At 40.8% G+C, this 20,868-nt stretch overlaps 1 protein-coding gene across 10 annotated transcripts in view; it reads left to right on the plus strand.

Moving 5' to 3' along the window:
- The window catches only part of MACF1 (microtubule actin crosslinking factor 1), a 330,156-nt gene that overhangs the window by 125,146 nt on the left and 184,142 nt on the right, over positions 1 to 20,868 (plus strand). For all 10 annotated transcript variants that reach the window (XM_058553754.1, XM_058553763.1, XM_058553761.1 and 7 more), the window contains exons 3-5: positions 6,410 to 6,499; positions 10,799 to 10,876; positions 14,471 to 14,563. In XM_058553754.1, the coding sequence (XP_058409737.1) occupies positions 6,410 to 6,499; positions 10,799 to 10,876; positions 14,471 to 14,563 (261 nt within the window). The remainder of the gene's footprint in view (positions 1 to 6,409; positions 6,500 to 10,798; positions 10,877 to 14,470; positions 14,564 to 20,868) is intronic.

The raw sequence follows: 20,868 nt of genomic DNA on the forward strand, positions 1-20,868 counted from the left end.
GAATCGTTCTTCCCATTTTTGTTCGTGTATGTAATCTAGAAGCCACTGGCATCCCTGGAATTTTAGTTAAGAATTCCAGATAAACCAGAAAAAATTTTCAAACTCCAAATTTTTGCTAATGTTCTTAACTTTTCTGTCTGTTTGAGGCTCTCTAGTTGAACATGGGGTAGTAGATAGCTCTAATGCTTCCATGCACTCTCCCCTGTACCGTCTCTGCTGTAGCCACATAAGACACTGTGACTCCCTAAACACTGTGTGGACTTGCATACCTCTTTTCTTATTCATGTCTGTGGGAAAGGTCAGAAGGAGACTGGCAGTGGAGTTTTATTAAAGGTTGACAAAGTAGTGCTGGTTAGCCACAGAGGAGAGGAGCATTGCCTTTGTTGTCCAAGTGTGACCCTATGGTGATAGTTCATGGCTATCTCTGCCTGGACCTGAGTTTTCAGGGCTTGATTTCACTCTGAACACATCTCAATCCTCACAAAGTTTTGAGCCTACACTTGGACTTGCATTCTCTACTCGCTATGCGTGCCTGAGTGCCTGCTTATTAAGTAAAGCTACCCTTTGTGGGTTTTAGAGTCATCCTCAGGGAATCTTTGTTAATCAAGTTTGGCTGGTACCACTGTTAGATTCTTCAAAACATAAGGAATTCTCAAATCAGAGAGACGATAGGATTCTTATCTGCAAAGAGCCTCATGCTTTGCTCCCGTCTCTCACTCTACTTACTCCATCCAGCAGGGCTTCCCAGCCTCCACTCTCATTCCCTGCATTTAAGCAATTCTTTCCCGAGTGAAAAGTCTAGGACAACTATAATCTATAACTTTTCCTCAAGGTTAAATTTGGCCATTGAATCAATGTGGAATTCCCTTCTTATAGTTTAGCAATCTGTAAATTCACAAATCCATTCAAAGTTACCAGGCTGACTTTCACTTGCCCTGAAGTGTAGATGAGAGTAACTAACAAACTCTTCTCTTTAAAACTTTCTCCCCTGACCTATTTTTTGCTGTTCAACATAACTTGGATTAAGGAAATTGAGGAGCTTATTTTTTCTTTTAACAGTCTCAGAGGAAAGCTTTGCTAGATCAGATTTTCTACAGGTATCAAAGAATGCTACATGATAATCCTTAGTTCTTTTTGGGGGGGAGGGGTTCCTCTTATAATTTAATAATGTTGATAATATGTCATTTCTACCCTTCAAGCATCGTGGAAGCCTTGTGAAGGAAAAGAGCACTGAATTTGGAGTCAGAAGACAGTGATCTGACACTTCATAGCTAAATGATCTAACACAAGTTATTTAACTTCTCTGGGCAATGCTTTTCTCGTCTGTAAACTGAGAGTGTTATTGTTAAATAATCGTTAAAGTCCCTTTGGGCTCAGAGTCTGAATCTAAGCACTTATGTGCAATTTATTCCCTTTGCTAAAGCCACTCAGGAATTGGGGAAAGCTGTTTATTTTTTTATAACTTCAAGCCAATCTTTAAAAACTTGGGAGAGCAGACTTTTCCTTGGCTTATTAATGCATGAGGTTTGGGGAGTGTTGGCTTGGGTTAGGGTGGACTTGGTCTCTCAAAATTTAGTCATTCATTAATTTTTAAAAATAGCTTTTTTGTTATATAATTCATACAATTCAATACAATATCATACAATTCACCCATTTAAAGTCTTCAGTAGCTTTTAGTATATGCACAGAGTTGTGCAACCATCACCACAATTAATTTTAGAACATTTTCGTCACCCCAGAAAGAAACCCTGTACCCTTTAGTCATCACTCATGACCCCCTCATACCCTCCTCCAGCACTAGGCAACCACCAGTCTACTTTCTTTTTTTTTTTTAATTTTTAAGATTTTATTTATTTATTTATTTTCCCCCCAAAGCCCCAGTAGATAGTTGTATGTCATAGCTGCACATCCATCTAGTTGCTGTATGTGGGACACGGCCTCAGCATGGCCGGAGAAGCAGTGTGTCAGTGCGCGCCCGGGATCCGAACCCGGGCCGCCAGCAGCGGAGCACACGCACTTAACCGCTAAGCCACGGGGCCGGCCCCACCAGTCTACTTTCTGTCTGTCTAGATTTGCCTATTGTAAATATCTCATATAAATGGAATTGTACAATATGTGGTCTTTTCCTTTGTAACTGGCTTCTTTCACTTAGCATAATGTTTTCAAGGCTCATCAATGTTATAGCATGTTATAAATCCTTATAAATCTTTATATAAATCCTCATATACCACATTTTGTTTACCCATTTGTTGATTGATAGACATTTGGGTTATTTTTACTGTTTGGCTATTATGAACAATGAGTGCTGCTGTGAACATTCATTCATTCAAAAATATGTACAAGTTTTTTTCTGGACATGTTTTCAATTCTCTTGGGTATATACCTGGGAGCAGAATTATTGGATCATATGGTAACTTGTGCTTAGCCTTTTGAGGAACTGTCAGACCATTTTCCAAAGCAGCTGCATGAGCAGTATATGAGGGTTCCAATTTCTCTACATCTCCACCAACACTTATTACCTGTCTTTTTGATTGCAGCCATCCTAGTGGGTGTGAAGTGGTATCTCACTGTTTTTTTGATTTACATTTTCCTTATGGCGAATGATATTGAGCATCTTTTCGTGAGTTTGTTAGCTATTTGTATATATTCTTTGGAGACATTCACTAATTTTGACAGTGATTTTCACAAGGAGTGCAGACAGGGAAGGACCTGGATAGTTGAAGTTTTTCATTCATCTTATTTGTTGACAGAATAGCACAATTATTTGTTGGAAAGAAACATATGTATTGATGATTCCTGAGCACTCTTGGCTTCACTTGGCTGCCTCTAAAACTTCTGGTGCTTAGTCCACTGGACTTTTTCTTAAGAGATTTATGGAAAACTTTTTTTTGTGTGTGTGAGGAAGATCGGCCCTGAGCTAACATCTGCCAATCCTCCTCTTTTTGCTGAGTAAGACTGGCCCTGGGCTAACATCCATGCCATCTTCCTCTACTTTATATGGGACGCCACCACAGCATGGCTTGCCAAGTGGTGCGTCGGTGCGCGCCCGGGATCCGAACCAGCGAACCCCGGGCCACCGCAGTGGAGCACGCACAGTTAACCGCTTGCACCACCGGGCCGGCCTCTATGGAAAACTTTAGAGAGGTGACCTGGTATGTGCAGAAGAGGTGAAGACTTTAGAATGGGGCAGACCTAGGTTTGATCAGCCTGGCCGTTTATTAGCTGTGTGATCTTGGGATGTTAATTGAGCCTTCCAAGTCCCATGTCTGCATCTGAAAATTTCTGACATAGCAGCACTAGTAAATGTTAGCTAGTTCTTTGTGCTTCTCTAGGCAGAGCTGTGTCCAGTATGCTTCAGAAGCAGACGGCTGTTCTCTGTTGTTGAAAATACTCCAGCAAAAAACCTCAGTACAGTCCCCTCCCCTATTACCTCTGTCTGTATTTCTCTACTGGTTTTTGTAGTTATTTTGTTATAATCAGACAAAGACTGAGAGACATAATAAGCTAGTTCTCATCTAAGTTTCTTGTAAAATGGTTGAATTTTGCTATTCACTGGTATAAAACATAACTGGAATTTTCAGAAAGAGATATAGGGGCCTTGATGTGAAATTAACTTTACATTTCAAAGTGTCTCCTTTTTCTTTTCAGTATTCTGTGGTGTTTAGCATGCTATTGATAACATGATCTTACTTGGTCTTCAACCCTACTATAATTTATTTAAATAATTATTTGATGCCCCTCCCAATTTTTATACCCTATGTTCAAGTGTTAGTTATCAAAAATAAATCCCTTATTGTTGTCTCTTCTCTTATTAACCCTTAATATCAAGTATTTAATATTTTCTGACCTTTTTTTTTAACCTACCATTCATTTATAATCTGATTTTCATTCCACCACTCTCTGGGAAATTATTCTCACAAAAAACATGCTCGTATTTGTAGGATAATTAAAAAACCCTTTGTTAGTCCTCATCCTCCTTGTCCTGTAGCATTAGATACTGGGACCATCCCCTCCTTGATTACAGTTTCTTGGTTTTCTGCCTACCTCTCTCACTGCTTTTTCCCTCCCCTGTCTTTTGTTGATTGCTTTTCCATCTCCTGCCTTCTAATTTTGGCTATTCCCTCAGGCTCAGTCCTTAGCACTCTGCTCTTCTTGCCTGCCCCTAACCCAGAAAGCCCAACATTTCCCACGTCTCTAGCTAGCACCTCTATGCATATGACTTCTAAACTTAAGTTCTCGGCTGACCCAAATTGAATGCTGGGGTTTCCAGCTGCTTCAAGAACATTTCCATTTGTAGCTCCTTTGCTGCCATTTTAAATTCAACATATTTAAAATTGAACTTATCAAATCCACTCCCTTTACAACCCTTATGACCTGCTTATTTCTGTTAATGGTGCACTGTGGTCGTTTCAGGCCCCAAGCTTAAAGCCTTGAACTCATTTGAGGGAGAGGTCTTGAAATCTGGGAGCCACTGGTTTGCTGGACCAGTTTGCATGGGCTCACGAGAGCCAAATATTAAAGTTTTGGGAATTTTGTGAGCTGGTTGCTAAGCACAGCCGTGATTAAAAATTAAACTATATAAACTTACAATTAAATAAATTATATTTAAAATAAAGGTAATAAATACTCAAAACTCATCACTTCATAATTATTTTACTACATGTTATTATTGTCTATGCTCTTGAGGTTAATTATGTCTTTTGTATCTCTATGATGGAAATACTATATAATGCTGTGCTACTGTACACTTCTTCCCAACATCGCATTTAGTAATATTATATTGTAGCTTGAAATTGGTCATGGTGGGAGTATTTACACCATGGAAATCAACAAATGCTACAAATCTGAGCTAGATGTATTGTTTTGTTCATTGTCTAGACGTGAAGTGATGGATAAAATGTAAATATTGCAGATTAAACTAAAAAGTGTGTCATGTCTATAGCCAGTACATTGTGAATAGCACAAAAAATTGAAGAAATATTCTTTCAGTATTTGAAAGCTATTATCCACTTCATCATGAACCAGTTTCTCCAAGTGGGTAATCTACCCATCACCTTCTTACTCCTTAACACATGCACATACAAACATACCTTGCATATTTCTACCTCTATACCTTGTCTTATGAGGTTTTCTCATCTTCTTTCTATAAAAACATTCTCTAATCCTTCAAGTCCTTTCTCTTCTAGGAAGTCTTCCCAGATATTTCTAGCCTTTATCTTTTCTGATTCCCATTCTAGTTTGAATGCTTGAATATTACAATTGGAAAGGACTGTAGTTTGGTTTTCCACTTAAATATAGAAATCCCAATATCTTAGTCTCTGCTTGAAAAATTCGAGTCATTAGAAATCCACTGCTTCTGAAAGTAGCTATTTTTATTATTGTCTATAAAATTATTTATGTTGAAAATGAATCTTTTTCCTTATAATTTCCGCAAGTCTTGTAATTCTGTGTTGTGAATGTCACTCAATGAAGTTATCACTAGACCTGGAATGAATCAGAAGACCTACTGTCACTTACTAAAGCTATGTGAACTTAACTTCTCGGAACGTCAGCTTCCTTGGTTTCTCCTATGGAATAGGGATAATAAATAAACTTCACAGGGCAGTTGTTTGGATTAAATAAACAAAAATGAGATTATGGCTGATTATAAAGCATAGCAGTTAATGGCAAAGACTAAACAGAAAGACCAAACCGAGACCAGTTTTTTCACTTGTGACCTTGGGCAAGTTACTTAACTTCTTTGTGCCTTGTTTCCTCATGTGTAAAATAGGAATTGTAATAATACCTGCCTTATAGATGTGAGGGATGGATGAGATAACATGTAAAGCGTTTTGCACAGTGTTTGACTTGAACCACGCATTTTTCCAAAGTGAAATTTGTTTTTCCACAGTTTCAGTTATAAAATTGGAATTCTTTTTTCCAAAAGGAAAATAATCCTCAAATCTGCTTTGGAAATATTTGGTAAGAGAGAGGTTAGATTAGAGGTACACCCTATGAAATACTGGGTACCTAGCATTTTAGTTTTCTTTGTAGTGCTCCGGAAGGCTTTTCTGATTCTGGCTGGACTCATCTGTTCATCATTGGCAATTGTATCACATTTTGGTCCGTAATAATTCCTGAGATGTTTCAGGATGATTAAGATTCTCCATCTCCTTGTCAAAACTTTCTAGAATATTGTTCAGGGTTGGCTAGAGTATGTAATGGATCTGGCTTCAATTTAAAAAATACACACACTTCCTGGTGTTTCCATTTCATGCATTGTATTCCAACCTGAAAATTCCTGATTTTTATTGTTGTTTCCAGTTTCAAATTCTTTAATTCATGTTTACTTAGAACCAGAGATTCTTGAATAGGTAATAAAATAATTCAAGATAAAATATAAAGCAGTCTGTTTCACTCTCATGCATAGGTCCGCAAGCACATCAGTGATCTTTATGAAGATCTGCGGGATGGCCATAACCTGATCTCTCTGCTGGAGGTCCTCTCGGGCATCAAACTGGTGAGCTTCTCTCGTCTCCTAATGAGTGACCCCACAGGTGTGGCCCTGTTAGCGACATATTGGTCCATCTTGTTGAGTGCTAGGGCAGTGGCCATAACTGCTTGTTCTGTTACATGGGAGGAAGAAGTAGAAGAGATGATTGATGGACTTTATTTCTTACCCAGACTCACAGTTTACAAATGTGCTGAAGTTGATGTCTGAGCGTAGCCCCGGATGCAGTACATTTGGGCTCCTTGGATAATTAACCATGCCTACCCCAAAATATATTAAACATTGCTTGTGGGAAATGTCCACATATCTGAGGGCAAATCCTGCCTGAGCCTCTTGGCTTGTCAGATGATAGTTTTTTTTTTTTCTTGTGAGGGAGATCAGCCCTGAGCTAACATCCATGCCAATCCTTCTCTTTTTGCTGAGGAAGACTGGCCCTGGGCTAACATCTGTGCCCATCTTCCTCCACCTTATATGGGACGCCACCGCAGCATGGCCTGACAAGTGGTGCATCGGTGCACGCCCAGGATCCCGGCCCGGGCCGCCAGCAGCCGAGCGCGCGCGCGCACTTAACCGCTATACCGCGAGGCCGGCTTCCAGATGATGGTTCTTAGACTCGCTTTGTTTGCGGGATGAAAGTAACCTCCCTTGTGGGCCCATTGTTTCATATATTTGAGCAGGTGATCCTGTGCAGTTCCTGTTCTGTCTCTAGTGTCATAGACGACTTTTCTTTTAGAAAAGTCCAGGGTTGAATATTGGAAACATCTCTAAGGAAAGAGAGACCTGAAGAGGTGAGGTGCACAGCTTGAGTAGTCTGGGAAGCCCAGCCCACTCACTACCTCTGGTGAATTCTTAGTCATTGTTTGTTGTGTTTCAAGAACACAATTTGGCACATTAGATTTCACTCCTTAAGTATTCAGCTTCTTCTAGGATTGGGGCTTGGCTTCCCCTGGGTTTCAATTTGTTTTGGTTTCACATCTTTTTTGCCTTGCAGTAGAATTAATTTTATCATTTTTAATGGCCTAAAATTGACAGATGCTTTTATTAGCACAGCCAGCACATGGTGAATTCTGGGTCTTCTCTAGCCCTCATTTATAAATCTCATAAGTGATCAGAATTTCCCCTTCGCTGTGCCGGACTTTACTGTTGACTGTTCACATAATTATATTTTGGGCAATTTGGCTGATATATTTGATGAACTTATAGTGATTTTATACTGAAAGGTGATCCTTTTTGGTGATATTGCTTACAAAACAGGTTAAAACTACTCTAATCTAATTTATTTTCCTAACTTTTAAAAACCTACAGGTATTTATGGAGATATTTTTAGGATGTCATTTTTTTGCCAAAAACCATCCAAATATCTCTTTCACAGTTATTTTCATTATCTCTTTCTCCTTTAGTTGATTCACAAAAGCAGAGAGGGTGGGTGGCCATGGAGAGTTGAAGATGTGTTTCAACATAAGAAGTGCTAGATATAACCATATGCTCTGGTCTTTGATTTGATTTTGCATCTTTTTGGAGATGGAAGGGTGTTTTCATATTTATTTTCATCTTTTTTTTTCTAATGTTGCATTCATTTCCTTTTCATTTTTGTGTTGTGAATTTCCTGTTACTTTGTCATGTCTTTGCCTTGGTTGGTGGTCAAAGGAGCCAGCAGGGCTGAAGACCCTCCGTCTGGTGAGCATGCCCTCCTGGCGCCATACAAACAGCGAGGAGCAGGAGGAGGAAGATGATGATGATGTAGTAGGTCCTCCTGGGGATGCTAGCATCCCAGCTGGCACTGCAGGGCCATCAGAGAGTCTGAGGTTCTCTAGGTCTCCAAGTAGCTCAGTTACCAATTGCCTTTTTCTCTATCCACCTGGGAATTTAGGTCCCAAAGAAAGTGGTTAAAACTGTGCTTCTTGCCACAGTAAATGATCCTGGAGTGGGAATTGTTTTGTTTATCTGAGAATGGTTGGCACAAAAAGAATAGTAGTGTTTGGAGGTGTCAAGTCCCTTTGTTACCTGGAGACCCATAGCTTTCTGGTGGCCTTGCTGTGTTGTCTGAGTCCAGATTGCAGAATTGTGGAAAGTTTAGTTGACAGCATGACAGATTATTGCTTATGGCTCCACACTTCAGACTAACTGGTACTCTCTCTCCACCTCTCTGGCCTCTAGGTTCTCACCACATGCCATGTCATTTGTTTTCAAAACAGCCTGTTGTTTGCAAATCACTCACTGCATGGAGATACTCTACCTTGGTCAATAGTATCTCTAGTTGCTGTAGAGGACAGAGATTTAACTTGCATGTTCTTAAGGGTACTTATTTTTGGTGGGGAGTGCATAGGAGTAAAGATTAGAGTGAGTTAAGAGGGACATTTCCTGCTTGCAGGCTCTAAATTACAGTCTATGATTTTTCTTCAGAAATAGGCAATATCCCCATTCCGTGTCCTTTTTTTTTTTTCCCCCTGAGGAAGATTCGCCCTAAGCTAACATCTGTGCCAGTCTTCCTCTATTTTGTATGTGGGTCACCGCCACAGCATGGCCACCAATGAGTGGCATAGGTCCATGCCCAGGAACTGAACCTAGGCCGTCGAAACTGAGCACACCAAACTTAACCACTAGGTCTTGGGGCCGGCCCCCCAGTCCTCTTAAAGTCATCTTTTCACCTCATTGATCTCCCTTCCCATTGCCATAGAATCTTCATTTTCACAGGTTCTGTCATCCTCTAAGCCATATTCACAATTAGTTTAGCTAAAATGACTAAGAAGAGGTTCTTGCTAAAGAGAGTTTTCCTAAACCTTTGACTCAAGAAATTATCCTGTTGCCCAGAGAGGCCTCATCATCTCTGTAGATTATCCTAGTTTGGGAGGGTTGTTTCGAAGTGTTGGGGGGGCACCCAGAGAGCTGCTTCCACCCTTATCTTTCCGTATGTTGGGTTACTTTTTGCCCATTTCAACCTGGGGGAATGTTTCCTCTGTACAAGCACCCACAACAGAGCAACCTTATATTTTATCAGCCTTTAATTAGTACCAATTTGGCATTTACAAATAAACTGGGCATAATCTAGTGACAGAGATGTTTTAGTCCCAATTTTAGTAAAATAAAAGCAACATTGAAAAATGAGCAGGTGAAAACGTTCCAGAGGTGGATAGCCATTCCTGCATGTACTTGTTGGGCAAATAGACTTCATGCACTTTTGGATGGATAGTAATTGAGCCGTGGACAGGGCATTAGAGGCACTAGATGGAGATGGGCTTCTCTCCGGTAGCTTGTGTGACATCCAGGATTGAGTGGCTGGCAGAAAGTACCTTTCTTTAGAGTATCATGTTGAACAACCCTACATCATCAAGATTTTGTTTGCTCTGGATATTTCATACTGAGGAAAAGGGTAGCTTTCCTACGTTGACCTGTCTTCCTGGAAAATAGGTTTGTTCCTGATTTTTGCCTCTCATTTTGGATTTTTTCACTTGTTTATTGAGCATGTATAACTCCTCATAAAACTAGTTTATTTTTATATTTTTATTTTTTATTTTTATTTTTTGTGAGGAAGATCAGCCCTGAGCTAACATCCACGCTAATCCTCCTCTTTTTGCTGAAGAAGACCGGCTCTGAGCTAACATCTATTGCCAATCCTCCGCCTTTTTTTTTTGTTTCCCCAAAGCCCCAGTAGATAGTTGTTGTCATAGCTGCACATCCTTCTAGTTGCTGTGTGTGGGACGCGGCCTCAGCATGGCCGGAGAAGCGGTGCGTCGGTGCACGCCCGGGATCCAAACCCCGGGCCGCCAGTAGCGGAGCGCACGCACTCAACCGCTAAGCCACGGGGCCGGCCCGTCATAAAACTAGTTTAAAACTAGCTAGTTCTGGCTTCTTTTGCCAGATTTGCAATAAGATTGGCTCTGTCCATTACTGTGCAATATACAATTAGAACTTTCCACCCTTCCCTTAAAATAGCATTTCACTGTGATTTTAGGAGCCAAAGTCTTTGTTCCCATTAACCTCACATCCAAAATCAAGTTCTGCCAAGTGTGGCTACAGAAGAACCTGTAGAGAAGCTGCAGCACTGATTCAGCGTTTGTAGTCAAAATGTGCTGTGTGTTCACAGGATGCATAGAGGTGAACGAGGCATTTTGGAGGCCTCAGAATGCATGGTGAAACACACACAGGTCCTGCCATTGAGGGGTGCTTTATGTAATCGTCCTACGCCTGGCTTCAACCATGAGGAATTCTTTGTGGTCTTTTAGTCCTTGAAATGAAAGAGGAAAGATATCTGTGTGGGTAAATTGGTGTAGCTAAAATTAACATCCCTTTTTTTATGTTTGTTTGCAGCCCCGGGAGAAGGGCAGGATGCGTTTTCATAGGCTGCAGAATGTGCAGATTGCCCTGGACTTCCTAAAGCAGCGACAGGTAAGAGTATCCCATGTGTTCCCATTCTGCCAGGTAATGTTGGCATTGGATCCCTAGTTAGGCATGTTCTCAGCACCCCTAATGCGCCCTCAGTAATTGCTAAATCTGACTGACCCAGTTCTGAGTCTTGCTTGCTGGTGAGCAATTGTATTATCGTTGGACAAGTCGTTTGGTCATCCTTACGCAGACCTGTGGCCTACCTGAGAGGGGAGTGTTAATAGAGAAGAGCAAGCTGCTAAAGAGTGAGCCTTGTGGACATGCCTTAGGTGGAGGTCAAAAGGAAGATGAAAAATAAACCAGGAAAGGAGATAGAAAAAAGGTACAGCACCCAGGAAAAGGGAAGTCCAGAATGCTACATCATCATGAAAACTAGATGAGGGGGTGGTGCCACATCAGGTTGGAGGGAAGGGGCTTAGCTGTTAAGCATTGGTGACTTAAGAGAACAGTCTTAATAGAGCAGAAAAGTATTTAGAATATGGTAGACCTGGATATAGGAAGGACAAAGAAGTTTTTCCCTCCCTAGATAAGGAAGGAAGACGGCAACACAGTTTTAGACATAGGAGGAGAAGCCAGTGAAGAGAGGAAGACTGAAAATGAGAGTGAGGAAGAGTGTTCAGAGTCAGAGACTGTTAGACCTGGAAAATACCTTGGAGATCTACTAGTCCAGTTTCTTTGTTTTACAGATAAGGACACTGAGGTCTAGACAGGTGAAATGTCCTGCCCCAAATCACACAACAAGTTAGAGTGGAGCTGGGACTTCAACCCAGGTTCCTGACATGTAGTTTAATGCTCCTTCCACTATCCATGCTGTTTTCTACACACCTTCCTTCCTCCCATTGCTTCCTAACTGATGGAACTAAGTCCAGGGATTGGGGAATGAGATCCAGAGCACAGCTGGTGTGGTTTTCTTTCAAAAAGAAAAGAAAAAAGCCTCCTTTTCTGAGATACAGGGAGAAGGAAGGAAGGAGGGGTAGAGATACAGAGATGGTTTGTGCTGGAGAAGGAAGATGGATGAGGGGGTCAGAGAGCTCATCTGCTTAGAGAGAGCTGTATGGAAAAGATTTGGTATAGCTACGGTTGCCAGGCAACAGCACGGGTCAAGATGACATTAAGTGGTATACATATTTTTGGAGTTAGTTCATTTTTGTCACTCTTATCAGAAGTTCTCATTAACTTGGAAAATTCTCTTTCTGTGTGCTCCCATAGCAGTTTGCTTCTAATATGACACTTATTACTTTATTTTTTGTTTCTCTGTTTGCTCTGGTGCGCTGTACACCCTGTGAGGACAGGGAACATGCTCTTACTTAACATTTTTATCTTCATCACCTGTCATAGTGAATGGTCCATAATTGGCACTTAACAAATATTTGTTGAAATAAATTGACAAATGAAAAGTAGTAGGAGAAGTGTTTAGGGTACTGGAGAAAGCAGCATTGAAATGTCTGCATGTTGAGTTAGTGGAAACCAGAGGGGGTCTTAATGAGCAAGGTAAATTGAGAAGAATTGATTAGCTGGAAGTCTAAATAAGGACCAAGAGTAGATGTGGTTACTATGATAGAATGACAATGTGGGCAGGTAAGAACAGTGGACTCAGAGAAGGGCAGGGAGAACTCTAGGACAGTTCATGGTAATAGTGAGGCCCAGGTTGTAGTTGTATGGTGTTCAGAGTAGTGTAAAAATGAGTCATCAGAATTGAGAAGGCAGATGAATTGTGCAGATAGGTTGATGCTTGGATCATTGAGATGAGTGCTAAAATTGCCAGAAGTCATCAAGGAAAGGGGTAGCAGAGATTGGAAGGTGGTTTGGCCAAGGGAGGTAGACTTCGGAATAAAAGGGGAAAGCTGACGGAGGTGGGACTGAAGAATATGGACTTGGCTGATACTGCCAACCTGCCAACTGTGGGTTGTTAGTGATTAGAAAAACTGCATTCTTAGACTGAAAGGGCAGCATCTCCCACCCCCAATATACAAAAGATGAGACTGAGATATAGAAAAAGAAAAGAACTTGCCCAGGTGTTTTAGTCATTCATGCTGCAATAACAAAAATACCATGGACTGGGTGGCTTATAAACAACAGAAATTTATTTCTCACAGTTCTGGAGGCTGGAAAGTCCAGATCAAGGCAGAGTTGGTGTCTGATGAGATCCTGGTTCAGAGATGGCTTTCTTTTAGCTCTGTCCTCACATGATGGAAGGGGTGAGGGAGCTTTCTGGGGTCTCTTTTATAAGGGCACTAATCCTACTCCTGAGAGCTCCACCCTCTAACCTAATCACCTCCCAAAGGCCTCACCTCCAAATACCGTCAGATTGGGTGTTAGGATTTAACATATGAATTTTGGAGAGACACAAGCATTCAGTCTAGTACCAGTCACCCTTAGTGTAAGGGAGAAGCGAGGCTTCTGTTTGAGGTCACTAAGGTTCTTTAGAGACACACAGATTTCAGTTTAATTGAAGAGATAAAGGGAGGGCAGCTCAAGCACAGTTTGCCACAATGAATAGGAGCTCTGTGAGGGTGTGATAGAAAGGCTTTCAGGAGTTGAGGCGGAAATAGGGGGTTTTCCTGGGACAATCTCAGTTTCAGCACTGAAAATCCCATGTCCTAGGAAACCCCCCAATTTCCAGCACACGAGGACAGTTGGTCACCCTTGTGGGGAGGGGGAGGACCAGGGGCCTGTGTGTCTGTGCACACTGTGTTGTTGAAATGAGATTTTAGGAGTAAATATGGGAGGCATGGGCAGGTGGGGATATCTCTGACAAAGGAGGGAAAATGGAGGCGAGAGCAGGCCAAGGACTGGTGAGGGAAAAGAGGCATCATCTGTCTGTCTGTCTGTCTGTCTGTCTCTCAATTAATCTTGGGAAAAAAAGAAAAAGTCAGGGCTGTGATGACTTAATAAAAAAGCAGCTCACAATACCATGTGCTTGCAAGGTTGCTTTGCTGCTAGGAATGCAAAATGGTACAATCATGCTGGAAAATAGTTTGGTGGTTTCTTATAAAGCTAAATATATACCATATGACCCAGCAATCCTACTCCTAGAAGTTTAACCTAGAAAAATGAAAGCATATGCTCACACAAAAACCTGTACGTGATTATAGGAGCTTTATTCATCATTGCCCCAAACTGGAAACAACCCAAATGTCCTTCAATGGATGAATGCATAAACGCAGTGTAGTATCTCAATACTACTCAGCAATAAAAAGGAGCAAACTATTGATACATGCAGCAACTTTAGATGGGGATCTCTAAGGCATTATGCCGAATGAAAAAGCCAGTATTGCAAGATTACATACTGTACGATTCCATTTATATGACATCCTGGAAAAAGCGAAACTGGGAATAGATCATTGGTTGCCAGAAGTGAGGGATAGGGGCGGGGTTTGACCACAAAGGGCAGCATAAGGTCACCTTTTTGGGGTGATGGAACTGTTCTGTTATCCTGATTGTTGTAGTAGTTACATGAATCTATACATGTGTTAAAACTCAGAACTGTACACCAAAAAAATCAATTTAACTGTATATAAATGATGAAAATCTATAAAAATGAAATCAAAACAAAAAGTCACAGAGCTCTGAGACCAGCTTTTGTTTCTTTTTCAGGTGAAACTAGTGAATATTCGCAATGATGACATCACAGATGGCAACCCCAAGCTGACCCTGGGCCTGATCTGGACCATTATTTTGCACTTCCAGGTATGGTCTATGAAGTTTGCGGTCCCTGTTGCTTGGTTTGGACATGGCGTTCCATGGGCACATTGAGCCTTCCTTCTCTATATTTGGCAGTGAACAAGGGTAAGAGTGGATGTTGGGAAGGAAGATTAGGATTGGCCTGAAGACAAAGCTGTTATAACCTGAACCGGAACTTCCTAATCATTTGCGTGATGAAATGGGATTTTTCACTTGTTGGCGTTTTGGCCCTGTCATTGGCAGTTTGGTTATTAGAAGCCTGCTTAGCCAAGTCAAAATGGCTCTTTAAGGACTCAGAGTATGAGAGTTTTTGATGCTTTAGAAGGGTGGAGGGAAGGCTTCTAATCCTGCTTTGATGTAAACTTTTCCTCATCTCTAATGATCTTAAGACAAGTCAGGTTAATTGTAGCACCATCTTAGTTTTGGCTGCTGTAACGAAATACCATAGACTGGGTAGCTTAAATAACAAACCTTTGTTTCTCACAGTTCTGGAGGTTGGAAGTCTGAGATCAGGGTGCCAGCATGGGTGCTTGGTGAGGGCCCTCCTCCCAGTATGTCCTCACATGACCTTTCCTTGGTGCCTGCATAAAGAGAAAGAGATCTCGTGTCTCTTCATCTTTTTATAAGGGCATTAATCCCTTATAATTATGGAGGCTCTACTGTCATGACATCATCTAAACTTAATTATCTCCCAAAGGCCCCATCTCCAAATGCTATCACACTGGGGGTTAGTATGATGAATTTTGAGGGTACACAAACATTAAATCCATAGCAAGCACCTTAGTAACTAGGTTTGTATATGTGCTCGTAAGCACAACCTTGTAGCATCCATCACACCCAAGAGCGGTGGCATCTTGGTAGTGTTCACATGGTCACATGGCCTTCCTGTTGCTCCCTGCTTCCTAGGAAGGCAAATCCTATTCAAGTCTGGATTGTTATTGGAAAAGTACAGCCCTATTTTTATTTAAAAAACTATCTTGAATCACTTCAGTCCAACTAAACAAAGCTATTTCTTAGCTCTCTCATACCCAATTGCTGTACATGAGGCTGACAGATTAGAGGGAGCACTTGGGCAGGTAGGAAAAGAGGGCTAATGTCATATCTCAAAGCCCTGACTCCAGCCCCTGAGGCTGCTGTGATGTCCTAGTTGAGGGGTTAGCACCACCTGCTGGTTGAAGGTAGAACAGCAGGTGTCCCAGAATGCCTGAGAACCTGAGAAAATTCCAAGAGTTTAGGGCTTATTTCGTGGGGCTCTGGTTTGGAGCCAGTGCTGGCAATCTGCAGCACAGGTAGGCTTAGGAAAGTGTGGAGGTAACGTGTATTTTTGTGGAACCACAGGGTGTCCTCAGGCATGCTTTGGATACAGGGATAACCAGGAACATGAACTTGGCAAGTATACCTTGGCAGGGTGGGAACAAGAACTTTGTTGAGCTTTTGTGGAGGACTAGAGTTACCCCTTTGGAGCCCTTAGGAACCGAGGAGGTTTTTTAGAGAAACTTTTTTGTCTGTTTGTATTTTCGCCTCAAACCTGCCCTCACTGTGAGTGCCCAATGTTAGTCTGATAGGTGTGAGGTGAGAGGAATCTGTCCACTGGGTTTCTGTTTACCCTGCAACTAAGTCTCTTTGAAAAGGAAACTCAAGGGCCAAGGAATGAAAACTGAAGTGGTTAATTAAAACTTTGCTGGGACAGAGGAGATGGATGTAAGGGAGCTGTTCCTTTCCTGAATAGCTCCATCAGGAAAATGTTTTCTCTTTCCTTAAAAATTTGTTACAAAAAATTTCAAACATTTATAAAAGTAAAGAAAATAGTACGAAGAACTACCATGTACCCATCACCCAGCTCAGCAATTATTAACTCAGGGCCAATATTATTTTGTCTATATCTTGATCCACTCCTCAAGACTCAGTAGGTTATTTTGAAAGAAATCACAGACTTCATATAATTTCATCTATAAATATTTCACTGTGTATCTCCGAAAGATAAAGACTCTTTTTAAAGCAAACCACAATATTATAACACTGTTAAAGTTAATAATTTCTTAAAATCATCAAATATCTGAACAGTATTCAGATTTCTCCAGTTATCTCATTTTTAAAAAAATGGTTTGTTTGAATCAGATTCCAAACAAGGTGCACATGTTGCATTAAATTCCCCCCTCCCTCTTTTTCCCCCCTTGAAATTTATTGAAGAAATCAAGTCTTTTGTCCTGTAAGGTTTATAAAGATGCTGATGGCATCTCTGGGATGTCTTCTAACAGTGTCCTCCATCCCCCTGTTGTATTGCCTATAAACTGGTGGTTTAGATCTAGACCCGAGGCTCAATCACATTCGGGCTCATTTTTTGGAGGGGGCAAGGATGGTGGTTTTGAGTTGTATACTTTTATTGCTACACATCAGGAGGCATATAATGTCTGTCTCTCTCTTCATAATATTAAGATTGATTAGTGGGTTCAGGTATTAGCAAGCTGATCCATCTGTTCTACATTCCCTGTTAGCTCTTTCTAGAGGAAATAAAATTTTCCCTTTCTAGAGGAAATAAAATTTAGCTATGAGCAAAATCCTAGGTAGAGTCTGTGGGAGATACAAAATAAAATTTTATTTTACTTTATATAGACCATTTACATTGTTCCAAAAGGAAATTTTTAAAAGTGAGTGCAAGGTGTATTCAGAAAAAATCTAGCTTCCAACTCTGCCACCTCTATTTCATTTCTTCTTTTTCCCTATAGTTAGCCAACTTTTTAAAAACACTTTTTTGGTTATCATTCTATTGTTTGTTTATTTTGGGAAAATACATTTTTTTTAAAGAACAACTTTGTCGAGGTATAATTTATATACCATAAAATTGACCCATTTTCATTAAGTAGAATTCAGTGATTTTTATGAGTTGTACAACCATCACCACAATCCAATTTTAGAACATTTTCATCATGACAGTAAGATCCCTCTTGCCCATTTACAGTTATTCTCCATTCCCATCCTCAGCCTCAAGCAACCACTAATCTGTTTTCTGTCTCTATAGGTTTGCCTATTCTGGACATTTCACATAAAGAGAATCATTTAATATGTGGTCTTTTGTGTCTGACTTCTTTCACTTAGCGTAATGTTTTTGATATTCATCTATGTTGTGGCATGTATCAGTAGTACTTCATTCCTTTTTATTGCTGAGTAGTATTCTGTTGTGTGGATATACCATATATTTTGTTTATCTCTTCAGCAATTGATGGACATTTGGATTGTTTTCATTTTTTGGCTATTTAAAATAATGTTGATATGAAATATGAGTACCAGTCTTTGTGTGGATGTATGTTTCCATTTCTCTTGGATATATATCTAGGAGTGGAATTAATGGGTTGTATAGTAAGTTTATGTGTAACTTTTAAAGAAACTTCCAAAGTGGCTGTACCATTTTACATTCCTACCAGCAATGTATGACGTATGAGGATTCCTATTTCTCTACATCCTTGCCAACACTTGCTATTGTTTGTCCTTTAGATTATATCCATCACAGTGGGTTTGAAATGATTATCTCCTTGTTGTTTTAGTTTGCAAGAAAATGTGTTAACTGAATTCCACAAACATTTACTGAGGACCAGCTATGAGCAAGGTCTTAGGTAGTCTGAGAGAGAGAAAATTGAACTAGACACAGACTCAATCCAGTTCGACTGTAAAATTCAGAGGAGTGAGAAGAGACATAGCAAAAAGTAACTTGATAGAGGTTTAAAGAAACAGGGAGATATGGGACGGAGATGGAACACAGTATGTACTCAATAATTGGCCGCAATTATTGGTAGCAACTTGTTATAATTGTTAATGGATCTTATAACTTCCAGGGCTTTTGACATAGCCCGCTATTCTCTGCCCTGTTACCAATTTTACTGGAAAATATAAAACTGCTTTGGCTTAGTCTGTCTTCTGCATGCGTATTGGCTACCTGCTTTTTTGTTTGCTATTTCAGCATAGCTGAATGTCTGTTTTGTCTTTTCTTAGAGGGAAGCTCTGCTGCCAGAGTATTTTCCCAGATGCAATTAACTACTAATTCTTTTCTTGCTGTTCTTGAAGGCTTGGTGTTTGCCTATAGTAGCTAAGTGTTTGGGAGTGTAGGGCAAGGTTCCCTGCGTGCAAAGCTTTTGGTTGGCATCCTCCTTGTCTTGCTTCAGATAGGATGTGACACGTCTCTTGCTAGTTATGTATCACTGTGGTTTTCTAGTCTTTTATTATGGAGCGTCTATTAGCTATTCTCACCAAGAAAACATGCTATATAAAGTGAAATAGAAATGTAGAGTAGAACTATCAAATGTTTGGGAATCAGTAAAATAGTCATTATAGTCAATTTCTGTTATTAGTGCTAATGAAGGAGAATAATGATGGAGCTATAGATATAGGTGGTGGTTGTCATCTCAAGGGAGTATTCAGTTGAAAGAGAGGCTGCTTCCAGATTAAAATTTGCTACTACTGATGAGACTGGTAGTATTGATCACTTTATAAAGAAGTTTAGGGCCGGCCCGGTGGCTTGGCGGTTGGGTGCACGCGCTCCGCTGCTGGCGGCCCGGGTTCGGATCCTGGGCGCGCACCGACGCACCGCTTCTCCAGCCATGCTGGGGCTGCGTCCCACGTGCAGCAACTGGAGGGATGTGCAGCTATGGCATGCAGCTATCTACTGGGGCTTTGGGGGGGAAATAAATAAATAAATAAAATCTTTTAAATAAATAAATAAATAAAGAAGTTTGTGGTTTCAAAGTGTTTTAACATATATTAAAAAGATATGTGCTAAAAGAGAGCTAAATGGTAGGAGTTCTTTTTATTTTAATTTTAGCTTTTAATTATGAAAACTTCAAGTGCCTAGAAAAGTATATAACAGATCTTTTTGTGTAGTCACCTTGAAAACTAAACAGATGCTAATATTTTGTTATATTGCTTCAGATTTTCTCTTTCTCTTTAAAGAAATAAAACATTTCAGATACAGCCAACTGTCTTGCTCCCTCTGCCCCCGAGGTAAATACTGTCCTGAAGTTGATGTGTATCATTCCTGTATGTATATGCTTTTGTACCTTTATGACATGAGGTATTCATAAACAAGATGTGCTGTTATGTGTATTTTTTTGTGTGTGTGAGGAAGATCAGCCCTGAGCTAACATCCGTGCTAATCCTCCTCTTTTTGCTGAGGAAGACCAACTCTGAGCTAACATCTATTGCCAATCCTCCTCCTTTTTGTTTTTCCCCAAAGCCCCAGTAGATAGTTGTATGTCATAGTTGCACATCCTTCTCGTTGCTGTATGTGGGACGGGGCCTCAGCATGGCTGGAGAAGTGGTGGTCGGTGCGCGCCCGGGATCCGAACCTGGGCTGCCAGTAGCAGAGTGCGCGCACTTAACCGCTAAGCCACGGGACCGGCCCCTATGTGTATGTTTTTATATTTGACGCAGATAGTATCTTCTATATGTCCTGTCTTTTTTTTTTTTTTTTTACTAAACTTTATTTTTGAAGTTTATCTGTGTTGATAAAGGAGGACCTGATTTGTTCATCCTGACTGATGTACGTAGACTATAATGTGAGTGGAGCCCCCTGCAGCTGTGCAACATAGCTATTATTTGCAGCCTGTTATTTAACTGTATGAAAAAGGCATTCGTTTCTGCAGTGACCATCTGTGTACACATGTCCTTATGCAGATAGGAAAGAGGTTTTTTTTTTTTTTTTTTTAAAGATTTTATTTATTTATTTATTTTTCCCCAAAGCCCCAGTAGATAGCTGTATGCCGTAGCCGCACATCCCTCCAGCCGCTGCACGTGGGACGCGGCCCCAGCATGGCCGGAGAAGCGGCGTGTCGGTGCACGCCCGGGATCCGAACCCGGGCCGCCAGCAGCGGAGCGCGCGCACCCAACCGCCAAGCCACGGGGCCGGCCCAGGAAAGAGGGTTTTTGCATAGATACTTGGACTGGAATTGCTGGGGTGTACACTTTCCTTTATTTTGCCAGATTGCTCCCAGAAACACTGTATGACTTCAGTGTTGTGTTGGATAACACCTACTACAGTTTGACTTGTTTGTTTATTTTTGTCTGGATCCCTGCACTAAGATGCAAGCTTAACAATGGCAGAGATTTTGTCTCTTTTGTTCTCTTCTTTGCCTGGCTTAGAACAGGCACTCAATAAATATTTAAGTGAATGGATATTTTATGAATTTGATCTTCTCGAACCTGTAGGGTAGGTAGACCAGATAAATAGACTGTGATGTCTGTTTTCTTGTGCCAGTTATTCAGATGAACAAACTGAAACACAGAGACCAACTGACTTTTTTGGGTTATACATCCAGATACTA

The sequence above is a fragment of the Diceros bicornis genome, chromosome 13 (assembly GCF_020826845.1).
Source record: "Diceros bicornis minor isolate mBicDic1 chromosome 13, mDicBic1.mat.cur, whole genome shotgun sequence".
Lineage (NCBI taxonomy): Eukaryota > Metazoa > Chordata > Mammalia > Perissodactyla > Rhinocerotidae > Diceros > Diceros bicornis.